The sequence below is a fragment of the Miscanthus floridulus genome, chromosome 11, assembly GCF_019320115.1.
Source record: "Miscanthus floridulus cultivar M001 chromosome 11, ASM1932011v1, whole genome shotgun sequence".
NCBI lineage: Eukaryota > Viridiplantae > Streptophyta > Magnoliopsida > Poales > Poaceae > Miscanthus > Miscanthus floridulus.
This window is the reverse complement of record NC_089590.1, coordinates 95,320,849-95,345,215: the sequence shown is the minus strand read 5'-3', so window position 1 is coordinate 95,345,215 and position 24,367 is coordinate 95,320,849. Positions and strand designations below refer to the sequence as shown.

Here is a 24,367-nt window from a genome sequence, read left to right as displayed (position 1 = left end):
TCCCGAAAAGTCGACTGTGGTCTTGGTGAGAATACCATGAGCCATTAGGCTGTTCGGTAGGCCATACACGATCGTATACGATCGTGGATTATAAGTTGAAATAGTATTTTTCTCTTACATCAAACTAGCCAAATCAGTCAGCAGTAAATAATCCACGATCCAGCCCAGACAGCCGAACAGGCTGGAGGTTGGGTGGACTGTTAGTAAATTTACTAAAAACTCACACGTCTTTGGTGTTCAAGTTTAGTGCAGTGGACCGTCGATACGATCACGCAGATCGTCCAATTGGACACGATAGGAAATCACTAGTCTTTGAAATGGAGAGAAATATTCAAGGATTGTCAGTTTATGATAATAGACTGTCCATATATTATAGTGGCTAGGGTCCGGTGGCTCAAGTCATGTGTGACCGAAATGTCCAGTGGGGTTTACACAGGGGTGTCATAAGTTTGTTAGTCAAGTTTTGTTACGGCAGACCATCCGTCAGTGCACAATATGAACTTCAGATTCAATCTTGAGCTTGACGAGATTGGATCAGGTTAGGGTTTCGTGTGGGGCTTGTTCTAGGTATTTTCTAATTAAAGGCCTTTGGGACTCATCTACCATGGTACATTGGTAGGGTAGTGCTTGGGTAAGTCCCTAAGCCATCAAATGGTTATATATTTCTACCATTTGTGGGATTTATAGGATGATTCTTATAGTTAGATTGGTGAGAACTTAAGCTATACTTACTAATCCACGAGCAAGATCTTGCTGGGGTCACCTATGTTGGTGTAGAGGTGAGATTGAAACTCTTCTTGACTCCGTCACCACCAAGGCACCAATGGAAGTGAAGAGAGCACTCCTTGCTCTTACCTAGCAATGGGAGTGACTCCGGGGTTGCTAGTGCTTGGGGGTGCCAGGGATCATGCCCAAAGTCAGGACGATCTAGACAATTGGAGCACCTCCAAAGTGTAGAGAGCAAACCGGCAACTCTACGGTGTATAATGAATTGCTCCATGCGTCTAGTGCAATGATAGAAAAGCAGAAGCAGAACCTACATGTCGAAAGTTCAACTCCGCATCCTCACATAAAAATACCACTTCTTGTGCTATTTTAGTAAAAGAGTTAAATACACTGACGGCCCTTAAACTTGTAGCGTTGTGCCACTTAGATCCACGAACTCTCAAAATCGAAATTCGACCCCCTGAACTTGTTAAATGGTGCACTACAGGTCCATACCCCTTTGGAAGGTGCTGACTAGGCTAATTTTTTTTACAAAAAACACCCTGCTATAGTCATGTTCTACCCGCGCCATCCATCTCATAGGTCGTGCTCGCCGTTCGCGGCTGCCGCCATGTGCATAGTTTGATAGTTTCGTTGCGCCTCAACTCATAGGACGCGCTCGACATTCGCAGTCGCACCGGAGACCGCTCTACTGCCCCCTTCTAGACGCAGAGACGCCGCCCTGCGTGGTTATGTACCACTCACCACCGCGAGGCACGCACACCACAACTTCCGGCTAGGCGGTCGCTGCGTCCAATGACGACGTCAACATGTGGCACCACTGTCAGGACCTCCGGGACCACCGTCAATGATGACGACGTCAACATCTGCGACCTCCGGGACGGCGTCGTGTCCACAGAGGCGTGGCTGGCCGGGCACCCCGGCAGGGCCAATCTGATCCCGTTTTCTCGCACTGCCATGAGGAAACCGTGCTGGTGGAAGGCCGGCCGTGAGGGAAGCGCACCGGGCACCGCACTGGTGGACGCTCGGCCGCGAGGGAAGCAACTACGAGCAAACCTCGCGAGTGGACGGCCGGCCGCCGACGTCGCGCACGTGGGAGACGACGGCCGCGGACGCCGCTGCACGCGAGGGAGACTGAGGTAGGACGTGACTATCAAGGTGCTTTTTGTAAAAAAAAATATAGCCTAGTCAATGCCTCCCAAAGGGTTATTGACCTCTGGTGCATCACTTAACAAGTTTAGGGGCTCGAATTTCGATTTCGAGCGTTCGTGGACCTAAATAGCACAACGCCGTAAGTTTAAGGTCCGTCAGCATATTTAACTCTTAGTAAAATATATGATCCATTATTGGCGAGGATGCGCCTACGGCCTCGTGTCACGCTCCATCCGCGTACACATGGTCCTCAACAGTCAAGGTTCATGGGCATTTTCTCTCCATGAGAAATAAAATCTTTTGACCTTTATGTTAATGAGTGGAGAAGATCTTACCCTAGGTCAAGTTTTTTTTATAATTAATTGCTCCAGCACTATCCCTGCTGCGTTTCGATCACTGAATGTTTCTTGGTGAGCTTCCTGGAATTCTTATTTAATCTTGTGTAATAAGCTCCACAAGCCGATCGAAGTGAGCTGTGCCAAAATTTGCAGCGTAGCACTTCCTTCCTCGATCTTGCCTTGCTCGAAACTGCTTCACCTCGATAGCTTGCTGCAATTTTAGCGGTGGACATAACTTTTGTCCAACACATAGCTTGGAAGCACGGTAACTTTTACCCTTGTGGTCCATCTGTTTTGGTGCAAGTTATTTATAAAATAATATTTATCCCAGCATTACAAAGGGGGTGTAGCTCATATGATAGAGCGCTCGCTTCGCATGCGAGAGGCACGCGGTTCAATTTTCCGCACCTCCATTTTTCCTTTTGCTTCTCCTTTTTTTTTCTGCATCCACCGCATGGCAAAACTGCAATGGTGCAACGCTCTACGCTCCGGAAACTGAAAAGGGCGCCCGAAGAGAAAAGGTGCAGTGCAGGAGCGCCTGGAACGCGATTTCTGGCATGACTCCCTCTCCGCTCCGGCCCTATCCATTCAGTTCGCTGGTCTCACACTGCACCGCACTCCAATTCCGTCCGGCCGGCCCAAACGCTTGCGTTTGAGCTCCACTTCAGTTAGCAGCAATGCAGACGCAGCATGGTAGGGGACTTGAGGCTTTCCTTCTTTACCCCACAAAAGGCAACCCAGCCCAACAATCCAGCCTATACTACGGCTAGCGCTAGCAAAAAGCCGCGGTTTGGTGAGGAATGCTACTCCTACGCTAGGGTGGTGGCATCGTAGTGGGGACGTGGGGTTCCGGCGGTTGCGCTGCTAGGGATCCGCGATCATTCGGCGGCCGTTCTGTAGGCTGCCAGCCGCGGTGAACAAGGAGGTGGCAACAGAGGCCCAAGCGCCGCGTCTCTAGAATCCTAGTAGTAGAAGAATTTGAGGACTAGTGGACCTCGGCCTAGGTTATTAGGGCCGGGGGTGCTTCTGCTGCTGCCGAACCCGGTGGTGATCACAGGCACTTGCGGGGGACTTTTGGCAAGTAGAGTAAATGATTACCGTGGAACCATACTTTGCATCTTCTTCTTCTACTACTAAGATATTTTTCTAGGGACATAATGGTACTAGCTAGATTCATCATGTCCACATGCTTAAATATAATCCCCAACACCCAACAGGTGGCCAGAACGACCATCCCCCAGGGTGCCGGCCGGTGTGCACGACTCTGTCCGGAGAAATGACACCGCTGTTGGTTTGCTTTTTTCTTTTTCCCTCATATTTTTTTTGGTCACACACACATTGTAAAATGTATACGGAGTATGTATAATGTATACGTGTATGTACGTATACTGGTAGTATGTCGGAGCACGTCCAGCGATTTACTATTATTACTTACTAGTATAGTAGATTATAGAGAGACGACCTGTGGTGCGACTGTTCCGGGCGCAGCACGCTCCGCATATGTCCAAGCAAGCACAATCACTCGGCCAACAGTGAGACCTCTTTCCTAGGCGGAACAGGGCAACAATGCGCTCAGAAATGGCGTGGCCGGCCGACCGGGCGGTCACTGCTGGGAGGGGCCCCGGCCCTGCCCGGAAATGAGGAGAGGACGCGGCACGCCGGCAGCTACGGGACACCCCGGTGGCGGTGCTCGCCACGGCTCCGCGACAAGCCACAAACAAAAGTGCTCACTGGTCACCAGCCCCTCAGCCGCCGTTGCCATTAGCTACCGCCTACCGGCCACTAGTGGTAAGTGGCATAACAGAAGCCAGCAGAAGGCTAGCAATAGCACGGCACATCTTTCCCTTTTGTTTTCGTCTATCTACTGCGCCTGCGTGCGAGCATTGAGAAGAAGGTTACTAGAAAAACTGAAAAGAAACCGCGGGAAATGAGCAGGAGATGCAGGAGGAAAGGAAAAGAGGTGGAGATTGATGAGCCGTGATCGTGAACGAGCCTTGCCTGTTGCTTGCATCTCCCTCTCACATGAAGGCCGGGCGGGCGATGAGATGTGTGATGAGGTGGAGCTCTGCGCAGCGGCGCAGCGCAGCCCCCACTCACATGGAGCGCCCTGCCACTGCCACTGCCACTCACCCACCCAACGAGCTGGAACGAAACGCCCTCTGCCTGGCTGCAGTGTGCAGTGCACCTCGCGCTCTCCCTTGGCTGGGTGGGTTAAAGCTTAACGCCACCACTAAACCCAAGCCAACGCAACGCCGTGGGCATGTAAATACGGGGGACTCGGGGACGGGATGCCCTCGCCCGCGCCGCGCGTCTGAACCGCACCGCACCCAACCACACCGCCCTCGTCGCGTCCCAATGCCCACCAGCGCGCCGACCCAGACACCGCCGTAGCAGCAGCCACCAGCGCAGCCAGCCGGTGCCGCCGGGCTCGCCAGCCGTCTCATGTCGGCCAACACCGTAGCCAAGGCGGCGGCAGCGCCCATGACGACCGCGACCTCCTCCGACCCCTCGCCGTCGTCCTCGTCCGGCGCCGCGCCGTCCCCGCTCTCGCTGCTCCGCCCGCACACGCACACGCACGGCCACGGCCACGGCCACGGCCACATGACGCCGCCGTCGCTCGCGGCCCCGCCGCCGTCCCCGGCCTCCGCGCCCAGGGACTACCGCAAAGGCAACTGGACCCTCCAGGAGACGCTCATCCTCATCACGGCCAAGCGCCTGGACGACGACCGCCGCGCCGGCGGCGCCCATGGCCACGGCCACGGGGTGCCTCCCGCCGCGGCGGGGTCGCCCACGACGCCGCGGTCGGCGGAGCAGCGGTGGAAGTGGGTGGAGAACTACTGCTGGAACCACGGCTGCCTCCGCAGCCAGAACCAGTGCAACGACAAGTGGGACAACCTCCTCCGCGACTACAAGAAAGTCCGCGACTACGAGTCCCGCGCCACCGCAACCGCGCCGGCCACCGCCGCCCCCGCCCCCGGCGCCACCAACATACGGGGTCTCCCGTCCTACTGGGCCATGGAGCGGCACGAGCGCAAGGACCGCAACCTCCCCACCAACCTGGCGCCCGAGGTGTACGACGCGCTGACGGACGTGCTCTCGCGCCGCGCCGCGCGGCGAGGGGGCGCGGCGATCGCGGCCGCACCGCCACCCCCGCTCGCGCTGCCTCCGCCACCTCCTCCTCCATCGCCGCCGAAGCCCCTTCTCGTTCAGCCCCGCGCTCCACCGCCTCCTCCTCCTCCGCTGCCACTTCCGGCGGTGGCCGTGGCGCCGCCGGCGACGTCGGTTTCCGGTATGGTCGGTCAGCGCGCGCGCCTGTACTTAATTCCAGCTGCTGTTACATCTGTGATCTATCCACCCGTTCCATTTACTGTTCGTCTCGTCTCAACTGACACGTGGGCCCGTAGATCGCCACGAGGTTATTTGTGTGCTTAGAGCCTGGCGTTATGATTGGGGGAGATCGGATGCTCTCGCGACCTGGTGTAATTATTTACCACACCAGGGGGGTTCGCTTTTTAACTTTTTACTGTGCCTTCTTCCTGGGCGGTGGCAGTGGTAATAATGCTGTGCGATGAGAATAAAGCTGCGTGCAGAGTGCAGTGCAGCTCATGCATGCAGGCCAAAGTAGGCGGCGAATCCTATAGTTTATAGAGGGTTTTACCTGCAGAGGTAAATAAATAGATTTCATGGCTACTACTCCTACTCCAGCTGAAGCAATGCAAAGGAACAAAGGTTGCAATCACTTTGTAAAGGCATTGGCAGGATCCAATCGTAAAGCCTGAAAGCTTGGAGCAACTGTGCAAGCATGCAAACGAACTAACAAAGCGCCTTTTGTTTTCCAGCTTGTTTGTTTTCGTAGTAAATAAACTATATTTAAACCATAATGCATGGTAACTGCTTTGTTGTTTAGTCTGTTACTGTAACGTTTTGATGATGTGTGGATGGATGCATGTTTGTACATGCATGCAGCGGAGGAGCTGACGGGGTCGTCGGAGTCCGGTGAGGACGGGTCGGACGGCGGCGAGCCGGAGCCGAAGCGGCGGCGGCTGAACCGGCTGGGGTCCAGCGTGATGCGCAGCGCGACGGTGCTGGCGCGCACCCTGGTGGCGTGCGAGGAGAAGCGGGAGCGGCGGCACCGGGAGGTCCTGGAGCTGGAGGAGCGGCGGCTGCGGCTGGAGGAGGAGCGCACGGAGGTGCGGCGCCAGGGCTTCGCGGGCCTTGTCTCCGCCGTCAACAGCCTCTCCAGCGCCATCCACGCGCTCGTCTCCGACCACCGCAGCGGCGACTCCGCCTCCCGGTAACCGGCCGGCCGGCAACGGCATTGAGCCCCGCAGCTACTAGCCCTGTCGTGGTCGATCATCTTCCTCCCAGCTCTGCTAGCTACCGCCGGCGTTGTGCAATCCGGCCGGACGGCCGGCTAGCTGAGCTCCGATGATCCAGGGACCGCCCGAGATGTAAATAAGGTGATGCGTGATTCATTGTTGGAGGCTGTGACTAGAAATTCTTTTGGAGGTGGAAGCGTATGTAGCATTGCATTGGTCTCGCCCTCGCATGCATGTACAAGGTTGTCCTGCTGCTAGGTGTCGGCTTTGAGCTTCCCTTTTGTGCGCTTGCTTGCATGCATGCATGCATTGACTCGTTGTTGACTGGAGATGGAGCTTGCGATGAGTGGACATTGTTTCTGTAGCTGCCGTGGTGTGGTGTGGGTATTATGATCGATGAGGCTGGCCGCTGCGGGTGCTGCCATTGCCACTGCCTTCTTGGGTTCCGGGTTTGTCGCGGACGACGATCATTAGCGGCGCATGGCATGCAGGGTTAGAGGTAGAGGACGAAGGGGGAGGATCAGCAATCGAGGCAGCAGCCGTGGGGCCTGTTCACCTCGCTGCGCCGCGTGCAGGAACTCCACTGCACGGCTGCCAAGCCATTGCTTTCGTTCCTGCATGGTATTGGAGGAAGGAACCAAAGATAGCTACCTCATGCATGCTAGCTCTAGTACTAGCTGAGACCCTGAGAGCAGAGCATGCATGCAGTAGCTAGCTAGTAGTAGCTCAAATGGAATGGCGCTTTTGCCCTCGTGGTGTCGTCGTGCCTCTGTATGCATGGCACTCTCGTCTCGTCTCTACCTCTACCTGGACGATGGATCGATGATTGTTCAACGAGTCTACTCGTGGAATCGCCACCAGCGTCCGGTCGACTGCTGTGAGAAAGTTGCAGCGACTTGACTCGTGTATCCCCGTGCCCGTACCATATCTTGCTAGCCACGCACCTTTGTCTGTCTCTCTGAATACTCGCCGCTCGTGCTGGATTCTCTCTCGTCACTCGTCAGTCATGCACCGTAGTAGTAGTATTATATCTGGAGGTATGTGCGTACAGTACGTACCACCTCATCTCTGCACCGTCTTCTCAAATGTATCATCACGACAAGTAGGGTTCCAAAAAAGCGAGGCCTTAAAGAATTGTATTATCCATTGCCACCAGTACGCGCTGCCACTGGGGCATTGGGTGCACTGGTGGCCTATGCTGCTATGCATATATGACTCGCATCTCGACCAGATTACTGTTGTACAGTACCACATCACTAGTACGTACTGTGTATGTAAATGTAATAGTACGTCCCAACAGTCGAGCCATAGGTCGACACGGCGGCGCCACCCGCGCCCGACCGGTCCGGCGACCAGTCAAGGGCGGCCCGGCGCAACGACGGCCCCGGAAGTGGACCGTGGGGCGGCCTGGGCGCCAGCAAGTAGGAGACATGCGCGCATGACCGCATGCACCAGCTGCCGCGTGTTTAACTGTCGCTTGTACGCATGCACGTGTATCCACTTTAATTCATTCGTGATGGAGTAGAATAGAACGGAGCTTAGTTTAATTTCACTCCAATACCCTTCAACACATATGGATTGAGATGAATAAATACACATCCAAACAAGGTCTCGTATGGGTTCGTTGCAAAGAAAGCTAAGAGGCATTTAACATACATATACGTGTCATAAAATTAAATGTCTATGAAACTATAGAATAAAACTCTCCAATAAAATTAGCGAGTGTTTCATTCATATCATTTAGACAGATGATCGCAGATCACGGTTCACGACTGTGATGAGATGGAGAGGGGAAGAGAGAGGTGCTCATCAAGCTCCATGCCTGCGAATGAAGGAGCTGAAGCTGAGAACTGGATGCATGCATGCATGAAACTCCAGCTCTAGCGTCTGGCTGAAGTCGAAGTCGAAGTCGAAGTCGAAGTTGAGGTTGAGGCTGATGCATATATGATGCATGCAGGATACTCCAGCTCCGTAGCTGACTAGCTCGTCGTGCGAGCTGCGTGGCTCTTGTTGACCTGGTGCGGCGTGGATCCGGGAGGGTGTAAGCGTAATAACCAACATGCAAATTTATATATGTTACCTCCGTCCCATAAAAAGAGTTATTGTGAGACTCGTTTTTGACTTGGTCTATAGAAAAAATATTAGTAACACTTGTATCTTCAAATAGGTTATTATAAAAATATATTCAAAAATCTATCTAAAGATACTAATTATGTATCATAAATATAATATTAATATTTCATTATATAAATTTGGTCAAAGTTAAAGATAGTTGACTTCTTAGGAAGTGAGAATGGTCTTTTTTTTTATGGGACGCGGGGAGTAGTGTCTGATCAAAGTTAGAATTAATTCAACTGAGTTTATTAAAAAAATTATCAACATATATACTACTCTTCAGGTGCCCGTCCATCTCCTCTATATGGCAAAGACTAGGGATCGATACCGCTGCATCTTTGTCTGATGAAGAGCTCTGGCGCTTAAACACTCCGCACGGATTGGACAGCGACCTGTGGCCGTCTATTCTGCTTACTATACTTTGGCGTCTCTAGGACGCCGGGAACGGCGAGGTCTTCCGGCAAGAAGGATCCTCTGCTACCCAGGTCATTGCCAAAGTAATTGACGACCTCTCGACCCGGAAGAGACCGTTTCATATCGAAGAAAACAAGCAATCCTGAGAATGTTCAGGCTTGGCTCCTGTACCTGCAAAGCTGTAGAAATCTACATTCCGTAACTACTAGCATTATGTAACTGAACGCGATCGATCTCTTTCTAATAAAATTCCAGGTGGGGATCCTCTCCCCCGTAGTCTTATATAAAAAAACATATATAGTACTCTATCTGTCCCGAATTGATAATTGAAGACGAATTTAATAATATTTATTTAGTAGTCTATCCGCCCCCAATTGATAATCCTATTTCATATAGGGATATGGTAAACTATACAAAGCTTCGATCATAATTATTTATATCAGTTTAGGACGTGGAACTTACACCAATAGGTTTAGATTTGTATTTAGAAAGCCAGCCTCTCGGATAGTACGGTACGGTTCTTAAAATATATTTTGTAAGAATAATTGGTAGGAATCTATATTGTTTGACTTCATCCCAATCAAAACCTACTTATCATTTCGAACCGAAGAGAGCGATAATATAAGTATCTTTTTCGTATTATATAAATTGAGTTAAACTCTAAATTATTGTAAACTTGATTTGGGGGTGGGGTACTCCGTACTCCTGAATTGCGCATTCTTTTGGGATAACAAGAGTACTTGGCCAGTTGGCTTGTTGGCTTTACCAAAGGATCGAGCAGCGGAAAAGGCCTCTGGTATGGTGCGCTGAGCCTGACTGACTGCATGCTTGAGCTCCACAGTCACAGCCACAGCCACAGCCAACCTTTGCCGTAATCGGCGGCGCAGTGGAGTACACGTACCACACTACAGTACGCTGGATGCAAGCAAAATTTTACCGCACGGGCGCAATGACGAGAATGCCCTCGCCGGGCGGTGGCAGCTGGGGATCTAGCGGGCTACGTGGGCCGTAGCGTGGTCTATGGACTACTGGTACTGGTAGTTGCCAGTATACATGAGGGGGGAGAGAGAGAGGGGGAGACGGGTGGACCGCTGCGTTGTCGGCTTCCGGCCATCATATCCCAGTCCAGCCCCCAGAGGAGAAGGACCAGGCCTGGTGGGCCCTTTGTCCCGATCCGGCGATCCGGCTCTACTCCTCTTCCTCTCTGTCTAGGGGCAGCCTGGTCTTTCCGCGCCCGCTGACCGGATGGGTAATAGGATTGGACTGGACTGGGTGGCTACTGGTTAGTACTCCTACCAATTTCAAGAGAAAACTGGGATTTCAGATACCCGGTGACGGATTGTTACAGGAACGACAAAAGCGTGATGTCCCAGTCCCACTTCACAACCTAACTTAACCCTGGGCAAATTACCCGCTACCCAATGCCCGAACCCGAACTATCCAAACCCGTACCCAAACCCGATCTACCCGGTTATAATTTCGGATAGTGATTCCAGATACCCGAAATTAGTCCAGAAAATTCGGGTAACACCGTCCGGTACACGATTTACTCATATTACCCGATTTACCCATATTTCATATATGCAAAAGAGCAGCAAGAACAAATAGCCCTACCTCCGGTCTTTCCTGTTTCCTCTTCTATTTCTAATTTAAAATGGTTCAGTGCTTCAAGTGATACTGTGTGACTGTCTCTCTGTAATATTTATGTGACATTGTGTTGTGACTCTATTTTTAACATTTATGTACTTGTGAAGTGTGAACTTATGGTCTTATGCTATCTGGTACCGTTAGTACTTTGCTTATACATTTTTCTCTATGAAATGTTGGAAACTTGGAAAAAAAAATGATTAACCGAATGGTGCTGAAATTATGTACAAATGCTAGTTTTTCTGAATATCGGGTAGTTCGGGAATACCCGAACCCAAATTATTGGGTACCCGAAAATTTCGGGTAGTGGTTTTTTGAGCGGGTAACGTTTTCCATTACCCGAACTACCCGATCCGAAAAATTCGGGTAACACGAACGCCCAGGGTTATCCTAACTAGTATAGGTCGAGCTAGTTTTTTTCCTTCTTTTCTTAGATGCACCAAATATAAGTCTCTCATCACTCTTTATTTTTCTCAAATTTCCCACGTCCGCATCTACTTAAATAAATGAATATAATTGTTATACACTCGTCTCTTTCTGTTGATTATTCAAGTGCCCAAGTCTAAATTAACAGCTAAGTTCAATCTATATAATCATGAACCCTCCCTCTATCTCGACATGTAGCCCACATCTACATACAATTATAATATCTATTTATCTATGTAAACTATCTATCCCCTTAACACAGGCACATGATCCACTAATTTGTTGTTTACCTATATGGGCATCCACATTACCCACTTAAAATTCATTATAACAATTTTATCCTTTCATGCAAGTAAATATAAAGTCGTTTAATTTCATTGTAAATCATATGTAATCTCTAGAACAATGCACAGGATATTCTCCTATTTTAAGATAAAGGAAACACCCTACATAGGTGCCAGCTAATTAATATGGTACACAACTAAAAGAAAATATACCAATATAACGGTGATTTTGCAACAAAAAAAATTACTGGGCTTGTTTTGACATAATAGTGGATATCATTGTGCTCCCTTCGTCCTGAAAAGTATTACATGATTTATAAAAAGATTTATCAACACTTGTATCAGAAATATAATCTTTATAAAAATATATTTCAATAGTTTAATGATATTTAATAGTATGATCTTGATACTTATTCGTGTATTAATAATTTTATTTTATATGTGTTTAGTTGAATTTGAAATTTCGACTTGTTGATAAACAAATTATGGCGTTTTTTTAGGACCGAGGGAGTAGTGCCTAAACATCTGACATTAAAGTTAGAGGATCAGGTGATGCCAAACCGGGCCATGGCGTGTCTAGTTTAATGGTACTCGGACTTGTTTAGTTTTAAAAAGTTTTTCTAAAAAGTGCTACAATAGTCATCATATCAAATCTTGCGATACATGTATGGAGCATTAAATATAGACGAAAAAAAATTAATTGCACAGTTTGGTTAGAAATCACGAGACGAACATTTTGAGCCTAATTAATCTATGATTAAATATTAATTACCAAATAAAAACAAAAGTGCTACAGTAGCTAAATTTTAAAATTTCGCCCCACTAAGGCCCCGTTTAGTTGCCAAAAAATTTTGCATAGTAACTGTCGCATCGAATCTTGCGGCACATGCATGAAGTACTAAATGTAGACGAAAAAAAAACTAATTACACAGTTGGTCGAGAAATCGCGAGACGAAACTTTTGAACCTAATTAGTCCATAATTAGACACTAATTACCAAATACAAACGAAATGCTACAGTGAGCCAAAATCCAAAAAAAATTTTGATCTAAACGCACCCTAAACACAGCCTCATGGTGGTGAACCGGTGATTTTCGGGAGTCGGGACAGGACACAGGAGGTGGTGAACGTATGGATATGTCCTTTTGGTGTCAGAAAAGCCTGACCTCTCGGCTGTCACCGCTCTCAGGTCCGTAGTCAAAGTTCCTTGACCGGATGGGGATTGGAGGGAGAGAGAGAGAGATGCCAGCAATGCCATATCATACCCTATGCCACCACCATTTGGCCGTAGGCCGTAGCTGCCCTCTCTCCCCAAAATGCCCCTGCCGTTCCCGTTCCTCCCCGTACAACACCACAGTCCACAGCTTGAAACGTGTCAAGTGTAAACTCTTCTGTGCACTACTGTAGCTTGTAGCATGTGGTACAGTAGTAGTAGTAGCTGGTAGTATGGACTTCTTTTTTGCTGGTGAGTGGTGATGGTAAGAAATTGTTGCCGTAGTCGTAGTAGTACCAGGCCCATTCGCTTGGAGAAATTTTAGAGAAATCTGGAGAAAAATGGGTGAAGAAAATACTATTCTAGATAAAAAAAACAGATCAAATCAAATTTAAGGGCATGCGAACATGCCCCTGTGGGTTTTCTGTCGGCACTTCCCCTTGCTCAAAAAACTCAAACCAGTAGCGTACCACTAGTCCACTACTACAGTTTGGCTTTTTTTTTCTTTTCTTGTTTCTAGCCAACGAATAGTATTTTTCTCTTATACCAAATTAGCCAACAGTATTTTTAGCCATAGCTTATAAACCAAACAAGACGAAGCAAACGGTCTGCATATTTATCGTATGTACGCACGCATGTGCAAACAAAACATTGTACTTCTACTCAAGATCCTCGTATATGTCATCAGGAGGGGAGGCAAAAAAAAAACTCCAACCCAAGTAGACAGCTTCTGTAGAAAGTAGAAGCCCGGCCCAGAGTGCGTGCTAGCTCCAGACTACACTACTACGTAGTATAGTAGTACTACACTGGTGCGCTAGCTTGGCTGCCTGGTGGGCCCCACCACGAGCGTACAACGCCTCCCTCAGTCCCTCTAGCTGTGTCCTGTGTGGTGTGGTGTGGTGGTAGTAGTACTGTACTGGTGGTGCTGGAGCTGGAGTAGTACGTGCTGGACTACTGGTGGTGCTGGTGCAGCAGCGGCGAGCCCGCCCTCAGGCCTCAGCATTGGATTCTAGCTCCACTACACACCCACAGAGCACAGACCCACTGATCACTGAGGGCAGCCACCGGCCAGACAGCCGGCCGGCCGGCCGGCTCTGTAAAAGCTACTAGGCGCGGCATGCAAGCAGTGCAGTGCAGGCAGGGGATCCCGTCCGGCCGGCCCGCCCGCGCATGCATGCATGCAATGCAAGCTGTAAAAGGCACGATCCTCCACGCACGCACCGCACGCCGATTGGCGATGGATCGTCGTCGTCCCCAAGCACGATCCCGTTCCGTTCGACGGCCGATCGAGCTGCGCTGCCGCTCGTCAGCCGTCAACCGTCACGCGCCGGTGCAACGCAAAAGGTAGCCGGCCGGCCAGAGATGCGGCCAAAAAGTGCATGCAGTACTTGGTCGCTGTGCTCCGTGCACGAGCCCGGCCAAAATGCCCGATGGCTGCTGGATGGAGGGCGGTCCAGTCCAGTCCAGGGTCCAGGCCAGGCCCCCCTACTAGGCTACGACGGTCTCCAGTCTCCCTCCACTACTAACGCATGCAGGGCGCCCAGTGTAGTGAAGTGGCACTGGAGGATGCCAATTACTCCAGGCTGTCAGAGAGTTCAGTTCAGAGCACGACGGGACGGCCACGGAGGTGTGCTGCGGCGTGGAACAGTGGTCGGCCGCTAGCTCCAGCTCCGGGGAAGTAATTGGAATGCCGCCGGTGCCGGCTCGACGGCTCTATAAAATAAACCAACCTCCCTGCGTCAGCATTTGCATTTTTCCAAGGGCTAAGGTCCCTCTGGGAAGGGAGGAGAAACATAGAAAGAATATAGGGTTCCAATTCTTAAGGCTTCAGTTCCTGTAGAAGCTTTTTGTTTCTAGAAATTGATCATAGGAAACCTAAAGGAAAAAAAATTATTTGCCTCTGATTGCATAGGAAAGTCACATGAGAAAGAAATACACTCATACCTCATGAAAAAATTTATGTGCATAAGGAGCGAGGACAAGCAAGGGATTAATAGCGGCAGCTGTTGTATAATCAAGCAGATGCTCTCCACTAATATTTTATTATGACATGATACCTTGGTTGAACAAAGAAGTAACATCAATTTGTTCTTAAGATCCTTTAGAATTTCTTAGCTTTTCCTGTGGCCTAGCCAAACACATAATTCTACATAATTTTTATGTTTTTAATTTCTTAGGATTGCATAGTATTCTCACATTATTTCTGTATTATTTCTATTTAGGGTCTGGAAGGAGAGGAACAGCAGGTGTTTTGTTCGCAGCCGCGGCTGTCGGCTCTCATCTGCGTCGAGGCGATCCATCAAGGAAATGAATGGATCACAGCGGGCTTTACTGACTTGGCAACGTTTCGAAGCTTGTTGAGCACCTAGACTGCCAGTTAAGTCGCACAAAATCTTTCAAAATGTAGTCCACTGATGTCTTTGAGTTGGGCTTTGCACAACCTAGTGCTCAGCCGTGGCCGCGGAAGGTATTAGGCGATTTGTAACGATTCTATTTCTCTCTTAATGAAATACGTGTCAAAAAACATGTTCCGAAAAAAATATTTCTATTCATGTGTTTTCTCATTCTTGCGTTCCAAAGATGGCATTAAGCTAAGTTTATTTTGTCACGTAGGTGAGGGAAATGTAAAAAAAAAGAACCATTGTCACGTAGGGGTTAAGAGGCAGCACCTCAATTTACCATTGAAGATGTCCTTAAAGCGGTGGCAGCGGTCTAGGAGGCAGCAGAGAGAGATGCCGAGAATTCACGAAGCGAGGCTCGGCCGTCGGGTGCAATAATTCCGGGCCAGCCAGCAGCTGCGTGCTGTGGCCTGTGGGCTGTGGCTGCCCACAGCGTGTGTTTGCGAGTGGCAGCAGGGGTGGCACCGGCCAATGCAACAGGGGGGTGGTGCGGGCCAGAGGCAAATCATAAGCGGCGGGCCCACGCGAGCAGTCAAACGTGGCCGGTCAAAACCCCCCCCATTCCCACAGGCAGCCTGCAGGCCGTTACCCCACACTAGCACTGCTACGTGTACGACGGCGTTGCATGTCTCTCTCTACCTCTCTACTCTCCCAGCACAGGCAGGCAGGCAGGCACAGCTAGAGTGAGTGTGCGAGACAGCAGCGGCAGCCTGCGCCGAGTTCCAGCCCCAGCCCATCCCCGTGCATAATGTGCTGCCGAGATGGGCACTTGTGTGTGCGTGTTTTTTACGGGCTCATTCACGGCTGCTGTTACCCCACCATGTTACTAGTAAGGCCCTGTTTAGTTCAAAAAAATTTGCGCAGTACCTGTTACATCGAATCTTGCGGCACATGTATGGAGTACTAAATGTAGATGAAAAAAAACTAATTACACAATTGGGTGAGAAATCACGAGACGAAACTTTCGAACCTAATTAGTCCATAATTAGACACTAATTACCAAATACAAACAAACGACAGTACCCAAAACCAAAAAATTTTGGCTTCTAAACGCGGCCTAATATGTTACCGTTCGTACGTAGTACTGGTGTTGGTGTACCAAGTCCTGCGCGTACCGCGTGCTCGTGCATGCATGCTCCAGACATCTCGGTCCGGACTCCCGGATCCGAGCAGCCGAGCACGCCGCTGCGCTGAGACAGGGGCAGGCAGTCCTGCGCTGCATCTGCATCTGCACGCGGTCCTGTGCAGGCAGGTTTGAGCGGCTGCCGTGTGTGAGAGGTTGGATGGAGCACACAAAGGCCCCATATCTGCACATTCATGGCTCCATCGGAATCGGATCCAGGTCCAGCTGATACATTAGCTGTTGCAAACGCACGAACTCCGGTCAAACCAGGAGAGCGAATTCAGCAACGTGCCGCCGCATGTCGCAACAACTTGTGGATCGCTGCTCGAGGCGCTCGGAGATGGAACGGCCCTCGTTCGGCAGCAGCTAAACTGAAGCCTGAAGGTACGCAAAGGCATGGAGTCTGGGTTCTTGAGCAAAGGAGCATGCCACCCCAAACAAACGGCCTGTTCGCTTGTTGGTTTCAGCCAGCCCAAACCAACCAGCCAACAGTATTTTTCTCTCACAATAAACCAGCACCAGCCAGCCCAAACCAGCTCAAAAACCAACCAGCGAACAGGCCGAAAACAAGCACGAACAGCTGAATTTCCTTGGCCGCGAAGCAGATCGGATCAGCGTTCGGCACATGGGGAAGTACCGAGCCGTAAATCTGATTGCGGCGATGCCTGCCTGCCTGCATCTCTTTCAGCATTTGACATGGCGGGAGGGAAGCATCAAAGCAAGCATCAGACCAGGCATGCACCAGACTGAATGTGTGATAAATATGTGCATTAAATAGAGCTAAGCCCTACCGGGGACAGGGATGTAGTATATGGACACAGGAACGAGCGGCAAAAGGAGCATTTCCACACACAGCCCAGGGCAAACAGATTTTTGTCCTCGGCTCCAAGCTCCAGTGGAGCAAAAGATAAGAGTCAAGAGTTAACCCTCCAGGAAAGAAAATAACTAACAGACCATCTTCAAGCCCATCCCCAAACACTTCCCGACCGAGATGGCTTCAAAGCGCAAGATGGAAGCGGTCAGTCCCACAAGAGGTTGATCATCGAGTTGGCCAGCCCGGCTTCCTTGAAAGTTTGGTCGCTTCCGAACTCCAGTTTCTGGGATGCTCCAGGAATGGCCTGTACGAAGTGGAAAGCCCTCTTCTCCCCGTCCTCAACCTGAGGAGCGCATAATGACCACAAGAGCTGCAGCAGAGAGAGCACCAGTGAGGAGGGGAAGCAAGGAAATGAAATCAGAAAAAAAAAATGACGGAGGTGTAACCTTGATAGGATCTGTGTGAAGAAAGTTTCTTTGGATCCTCCGATTGTTCGGTAGCCGAATCGCAACCCTGCAGAGAAGGTCCCTGCTTCCTGTAGGTTCTTCAGGGAGAGGAGGATAATCAGGCTTGATTTTTAAGCTGGGCTCATTGTCCACCTCAGGTTCAGCTTCAGCCATGTCATCACTAGCGTCTGATGCTTCAATGACTTCTTTACTCTCCTCTAGCGAAGCTGCTACTGCCCGTGCTAGTTCTTCATCTTCATCCTCAACAACTATTTTGCCTAAAATGGAATCAAAAGGCATTGTGATTATAGTTCATTTGGTAACCAGCTACGGTAGGAAATGTCTTGCAGGTAGGCAGGTGATAGCAGCTAGGATAAAACTGTCCAGAAAATCATGTACAAATAGCATAAGAAAGCGGCATGATACAATCATACAATGAAAACTACACGCAGTGTCCTTGCTAGTTTTTGAAATGCAGATATCCATAAATTTGGAAAACAATGAATGCTATTTTATGACAAATTATGTGGTCCATGCATTTGATATAGTTACATCATATGGTTATGAAAATGGCATCTTCCTAGTCTGTTTTCAAACAACAAACAAAAGTAACACCACTGCGGATTAAAAAGAACAATCCAACTCCTACCTTGCTTGCCCGAAGAAGCTTCCTGATCAACTTTCCTTGGGCGCTTTTGAGGTTGAGCTGCATGGTGCTCTTTCGGACCTTTATCCAGGTAAGGTAGTAAATCCTAGGTAAAGGACACGATTAGAAAGAATTAACAAGGAACATCAAGGCTATAGTACATCTTATAATTCAAGTTTGTGTGCATCCATACAGGCTACAAATACAGTGCAGCATGATAAATGAGAGAATAGTATCAACATACCTCGAGTAAACGGTCTGGGTGAACCATTCCATTCCAAGCATGTATTTTTTGCCCAGTGACAGGGTCAATTAGAAGAATAGCAGGCATGGACACCAAATGGTAGTAGGTGCATACCTTCCTCCCCTCACTGGTGTCATAATAAACCTATATTAACACATTAAAAACATATTAATAGACAGTTGTACAGAAATGAGTCCATCTAGGGGGAAAACGAGAGCTATTTAACAGACAACATTATGTCAATATAGATCCTAACATGTCAAAAGGAAATGTAATGAGAGAATCAGATCGCTGAATGAGATACAGAAGGAGAAAGGGAGGACGAACCTGCCAGAAAATAAAATTTGACCGAATTAGTTGAGCCACCGCTTCGTTTCCCCAAGTATCTCGATTAAGCTTAAATAAAGGCCAGTTCAAAAGTCAAAACTTGGAGTAATAAACTTAAGGACCAACATTACACTACAAAATGACTGAGCTTACCATGTGAGAGCTAAATTCCTCTGTTGACTGCAAATTGATTAATAGCCATTTGTCCAGGGAAGAAGCCTCTAACTTTGCCTACATTTGGGGGGAAAAGATAAGAATGAGAAATATCAGCAATTTTAAGGATCACATGGAGTTTCAGCTCAAAGGTAGTTTATGTGCACAAGTTGTTGAACAATAAATGTGAAAGAACACTATTATAGACATCAATCCACTATATTGCCAACAAAACACATCCTAAAATATACAGTATTATATGGTATTATTTTATTTTTTAAAGGAGACTTTAAAGAATAATTAACCAACAAACACCGAACTAATTGCTCTATAGCTTTGCGTGTTCAACAAATTCATCAGCCAATTGAGATACAGGCATAGTGGCAATTAAAGTTGTGCAGTTTTCCATATATGCAAACAACAAAATAGTGACCATACATTTTCACAAGCATATAAACTAATGAGTTGATATAATTGATATACAGCTTACCTTGTCAAAGTGTCCATTGAACATCAAAGAAAAAGGCGGACGGTATAAAGAAGCAAGATTATCACCAGAACTAGATGTAGCATTCTGGTCAGAGTCCCAAACAGCGGATTGTCTTGCTTCTTGTTCAAAGTTACGAAATGCAGCTGGTGCATTAGGTCGCATGCTGCGAAAAAAGAAAGGCCATCATACTCAAATTAATGGAACAATTTAGTTTTAGCAATCAACGGTAATAGTATAGAAGTTCAAATACACCATGGTAGTCTGGAACATGAAACTATATATTGCCACATGTAAAGCAACAAGTGCTTACTTAAAATGCCAATCCAGAACAGAAGGTTATAATAGAATATAAATTTGATGTAGCCATGCCCAAGCTAACTACAAATGAAAAAACAAACATGGAAATAATTTTACACCTAGCTACCAAGAAAAGGAACCATCTCTAATCAATTCTTCAATTATATCATTAAAGATTATTATTTAAGACAAATGCTTGTCACAAACAACAATATTAGCATACATTTCCTTTTCTTTGGCAATGGAAAACAAAAGGTCAGTTGGCGGTAGTACAACTGTTGTCACCATAAAGTGAAAAAGAAACATGGATCGAGATGCCACATGATGCTAAATGAGCCAAATTGGTTGCGAGCAATATTGGTATTCAGTAAAACACAATTGCATCATTCAGTTACAGAAAAACTTATAATAATGTATCAAAGGAGCAGTAATTATTTTGCATTACAATACAATGGCTGCATTTATTTTCTTCTTAAGGACCTTCCTTAATAAGGAGGCTAAATCATAAAAGCATAGCATATAGGAGCGACAACATGCAAACTTTTTTGTAAGTTCTAGCGTAACCATGGTTGTCCACCAACATAATCACAGCTAATATATAAATAACTTGATGAGTCCTTGGTTTTGCATATGCCTCAAAAGATGTAAACTCAGGTAAAGTTATTTAAGCTTCAGTACGCCATATAGGCATAAACACTCCAAAAAACTGCATGTTCGCAGAATGGTAAAATTAACTCGGATGCCATACAACATTTGGCTTACTAGTGGGATTACCCATGTTGTAGTTATGTCCAAGGCAAACAACGAGAGACTCAATAACCAAACATGCAGAATTCACTGGTTACAAACTATTAGGTAGACATGATGACTGTCATTAGGGATAAAAGAACAGATATAACAGAACACCTCGAGCATCTCCCAGAGCTCCTTGAAACAACTCCCTAATTCATTTTGTTTTTTGCAAAAAGGAAATAAGACAGCCCTCCAACAGTTTTGTATCTGGACTCCCTAGGGATAAGCACTGGGTAAATCTCCAATTCAACTCCCAGATATTCATGTGTGTTGCACGCTTGCTATCGGCACTTGGCGCCAGTTTTCCTCTCCAGCACCCAGTTTTTTTTATTACTAGGAAGCAATTATCGGAGAAAGGCAAAAATGGAGCTCTTGGAATAATCCATGATTTGCCAAGTGATATTTTAGGAGCTCTTGGAGATTCTCTTAGTTGCCACTAGAAAACAGTACTGACTGTAAGGGAACATACAAGCAAAGGCTATTGTAAATACACTTAAAGAGAGAAAAGATGCTTTCCCTTACTCCCGCACAGAAATCGCCTTATTCTCACGCGATTTCCTTCCAGCCCGCAGATAGGGAACGAAGGAAGGCGGGATTTTATTGCGCCAGATCGATTTCTTCCCAAGCGGGCGCAGGCGCTTCCTTTTCCCCTCGCGTGACCGCTCGAGGCTGTTCGTGAGTAAGGCGACTGCCGCAGCCTCCTTGGTGATGCCTCGGATGCCTAACGAGAAAGGTGGACGCCTAGGACACGAAGGCGGACGCCATATGCTCGCATAGCTAGACGACCCGAACGCCAAGAAATTTTTCTCGCCTGGACGACTAGGCTACGCCAAGGCGACGCCTTTAAAACAGTGATCACGTGTCTGTTGAAGAGCTAAATCCACAATGGTAAAATTAATTTCCAGGCACTTGGCATAGCAGCGCTTGTCTTAAGCGTTTTTCGGCTCCAATGCAGACTGTGACATGTAACTTCTTTACAGACGTACTCAGTCTGTATGTGGCATGTTTTTGTGCTGCTCTCGAGCGCCCAACTCCACAGGAGAACACAAGACCGTTCCAAGTGTCGGGCGCCAGGTGACGCAGCGACTCCGCCACGAAGCACCTGAGATCATAGGACTGCCCTCCACCGCGGCAGGTTCAGATAGAAACTGCCCATAAGCACATGTACATTTAGGTGCGCTGGCCAGATGGCATAGATTCTATGAGCACACCAGACATGGACATCAGCTAAGTTAAAATCTATTGGTGGTAAGCAAAATCGGCATGGCTCCAGGACTCAATGCTAACATGCAAAGTGCCAGACCGAAGCACCGTTATTTAATACTTACACAGACACGATGCCCTCGCCGTAGAGAGTCTCCCTCTTCACAGGCAGAGGCGCGCGAACGTCGTCGTCCTCCCCAACCCCAAATCCATTCAACATTGCATCGCCCAGTGCAGCCGCCGGGGGTGGAGCGAACCTGCAAATCGGATGCCCTCAACTCAATGATCCACCAAAAACCCAAAATCCAAACCTTGGCCGCCTACCTCATCGCCTCTTCCACCCCGGCCGCCGCCGCCAAAGCCGACGTGGCCGCCGCAGCAGGCGGCGGGGCCGCCGGATGCGCAGCGGTGAGGGCGGACTCGCCGTCGATGTAGAACAGCTGCACCGCCTCCTCCAGGTGCCAGCTCGTCATCTGCGGAATGGAAACCCCGGGATCACAACGGACCAGATTGAATTGTGTAGAAGCTAAGGGGATTGGTTTTGGGGGGAGGGAGGAAACCAGACCTGTAGGAACTGGGTGGCAGTCTCGGGGGTCTGGCCGGCGGCGATCTCGAGGAAAGAGGAGACCAGGGTCTCCTTCTCCGCGGCCGTCGGGGGATCGCCCGCCATGGCGGCGAAGTCGCCTCGAGAGGATTATTTTTTTTTCCTTCTCCTGCGGTCTGCTGGTGAGTAGGGCTCGGTGGGATTTGGGGGGTTAGGTGGGGAAGGACTAAGCAGTGGGAAGTGTGGAAAGGGAGAAGTTGAAACGTGCGGGATGATGAAGACGACGAATGGAGTGCGTGCGGGGGTCGTCTGGGCCTGCTTGGAGGGGAAGAAAGAGCCCGTGGTATCAGTGGGTTCCCATCATGGGCCGCCTAAAACATTTCATGGGCATGCAAACGGAATTCCCTGCTGTGTTGGGCTTGGGCGCCATGTTGAAGAACAACAATGTGAGAACACTGCTGGACCCAACGCAAAGTCAATACAAAAGTCAAAAGCACGTCCTACCTAGCCCAAGTTAGAGCCTGTTTAGTTTCTAAAATTTTTTGCACAGTCACATCGATTTTTACGGCACATACATAGAGTACTAAATATAGACGAAAAAAAATTAATTGCATAGTTGGGTAAGAAATCGTGAGACGAAATTTTCGATCCTAATTAGTCCATAATTAAACACTAATTGCCAAATACAAACGAAAGTGCTACAGTAACCAAAATCCAAAAAAATTTACATCTAAACGCGCCCTTACTGTGGTTTGTGTGTGGCACGCACACTCGGCAAAGGTCAACTACGCTGTCACGAGCATGTTTCGACGCTGAGTGGATACCAAGTATTTTGTTATCTTAGAAAAATACAGTGACTTTATGAGATACGTACTTTGGTTTTAAAATCATAAGGTGTTTGGGTGCAAAGAATTTTGTAGTTTTTAAAACCACGGTACTTTTGAAATACTCTTGTTAAAACTATAGTATTTTTAGAGTTTTATTAGAAACTCCACTCAACACTTGTTTTTTTTCTAAATCAAGGTTTTGTATGTTTGTTATTTTAAAAACTAAGGGCCTATTAGTTTTTTTAAAAAAAACTACTACAGTATTATAAAATTGTGGCTTTATAAGTCAAAGTTATATAAGGCCATGTTTAGTTCTAAAATTTTTTCCCAAAAAATGCTATAGTAGTCATCACATCGAATCTTGCGATACGTGCATGGAGCATTAAATATAGACGAAAAAAAACTAATTGCACAGTTTGGTTGAAAAATCGCGAGACGAACGTTTTGAGCCTAATTAGTCCATGATTAAATACTAACTGCCAAATAAAAACGAAAGTGCTACAGTATCCAAAATTCCAAACTTCACCCAACTAAACAAGGCCTAAAACTGTGGTTTATGAGAGGTCATGAGTAAAGTCTCTAACTATAGTTTTTTTTATAAAGCCATGGTTTTAAAGACTACAAGACTTGTTCTATCAAACACTTAGTACATTTTGAAAACCAAAGTATTTTTTTAAGAATCAAAATACTTTTAGGACTATCAGACCCGTTTATTGTTGGCAAAAACCATGGCAATAAATACATGGAAAATGGCAAAAAGAAAAAAGGGGGTCCACAATATGATTTCCAAATCTTTTTTCCTTTTGATTTCTCCTTTTATTGTTTACTACCATCTTAAGTCTGAGTAGATAGGTTTCTCTCCAAGAAACCGAGCAAATTAAGATACAGAAACGCTAGGATTAAGGCGTCTGGATGGTTATATCTTTCAGTGGGACGCATCATCCACCACTAATTCTCCACTCTCGAGTTAATAAAAAAATCCCCACTCCCTGGTCGTCGGACGCTTGCATATCCTTCTTTTCTTGATTGCTCTTTGCGCGGCTGCATCCATCCATACCTAGGCATCGGGCCGGCCTAGCCCGGCATGGCACGGTCACGGGCCGGCACGACACGATGGCTATCGGGCCAAGGAGGCACGCCGTGCCCTATGGGCCGTGCCTCATCGGCCTGTGGGCCTAGCCTTCGGCCTAGGCACGGGTCTGTGGGCCATTTTTCGTGCCATGCTGGCCCGTGAGGCACGGCAAAAATAGCAGGTCGTGCCAGCCCACAGCCCGTTAAATCTAAAACACCTTCAAATAAACATCTCAATCCATTTAAATATCAAAAAGAGCTATTTTATGCAATGCTGCCTCATTAAAAACCTACCTAGGTAAAACTCACCCTTGTGAGAAACCCTAGGCAGAAAAAAAGAGTGCAGCCAGCTCCAAAT

At 48.0% G+C, this 24,367-nt stretch overlaps 2 protein-coding genes across 2 annotated transcripts; one reads left to right on the top strand and one right to left on the bottom strand.

The window, feature by feature from the left end:
* Window positions 1-4,465: 4,465 nt before the first annotated feature.
* Window positions 4,466-6,755, top strand: LOC136494365 (trihelix transcription factor ASR3-like). The gene is made up of 2 exons (XM_066490529.1): window positions 4,466-5,505; window positions 6,183-6,755. The coding sequence occupies exons 1-2, from the start codon at window positions 4,659-4,661 to the stop codon at window positions 6,512-6,514; spliced, it is 1,179 nt and encodes a 392-aa protein (XP_066346626.1). The 5' UTR covers window positions 4,466-4,658; the 3' UTR covers window positions 6,515-6,755.
* A 10,143-nt stretch (window positions 6,756-16,898) lies between these two features.
* On the bottom strand, window positions 16,899-22,338 carry LOC136494029 (plant UBX domain-containing protein 7-like). The gene is made up of 10 exons (XM_066490167.1): window positions 22,133-22,338; window positions 21,892-22,040; window positions 21,693-21,824; window positions 19,276-19,438; window positions 18,786-18,863; window positions 18,633-18,701; window positions 18,306-18,449; window positions 18,065-18,167; window positions 17,416-17,693; window positions 16,899-17,339 (listed from the first exon to the last, which is right to left on the bottom strand). Exons 1-10 carry the CDS (start codon window positions 22,235-22,237, stop codon window positions 17,175-17,177), a joined length of 1,386 nt encoding a protein of 461 aa, XP_066346264.1. The 5' UTR covers window positions 22,238-22,338; the 3' UTR covers window positions 16,899-17,174.
* Between the last annotated feature and the right edge of the window lie 2,029 nt (window positions 22,339-24,367).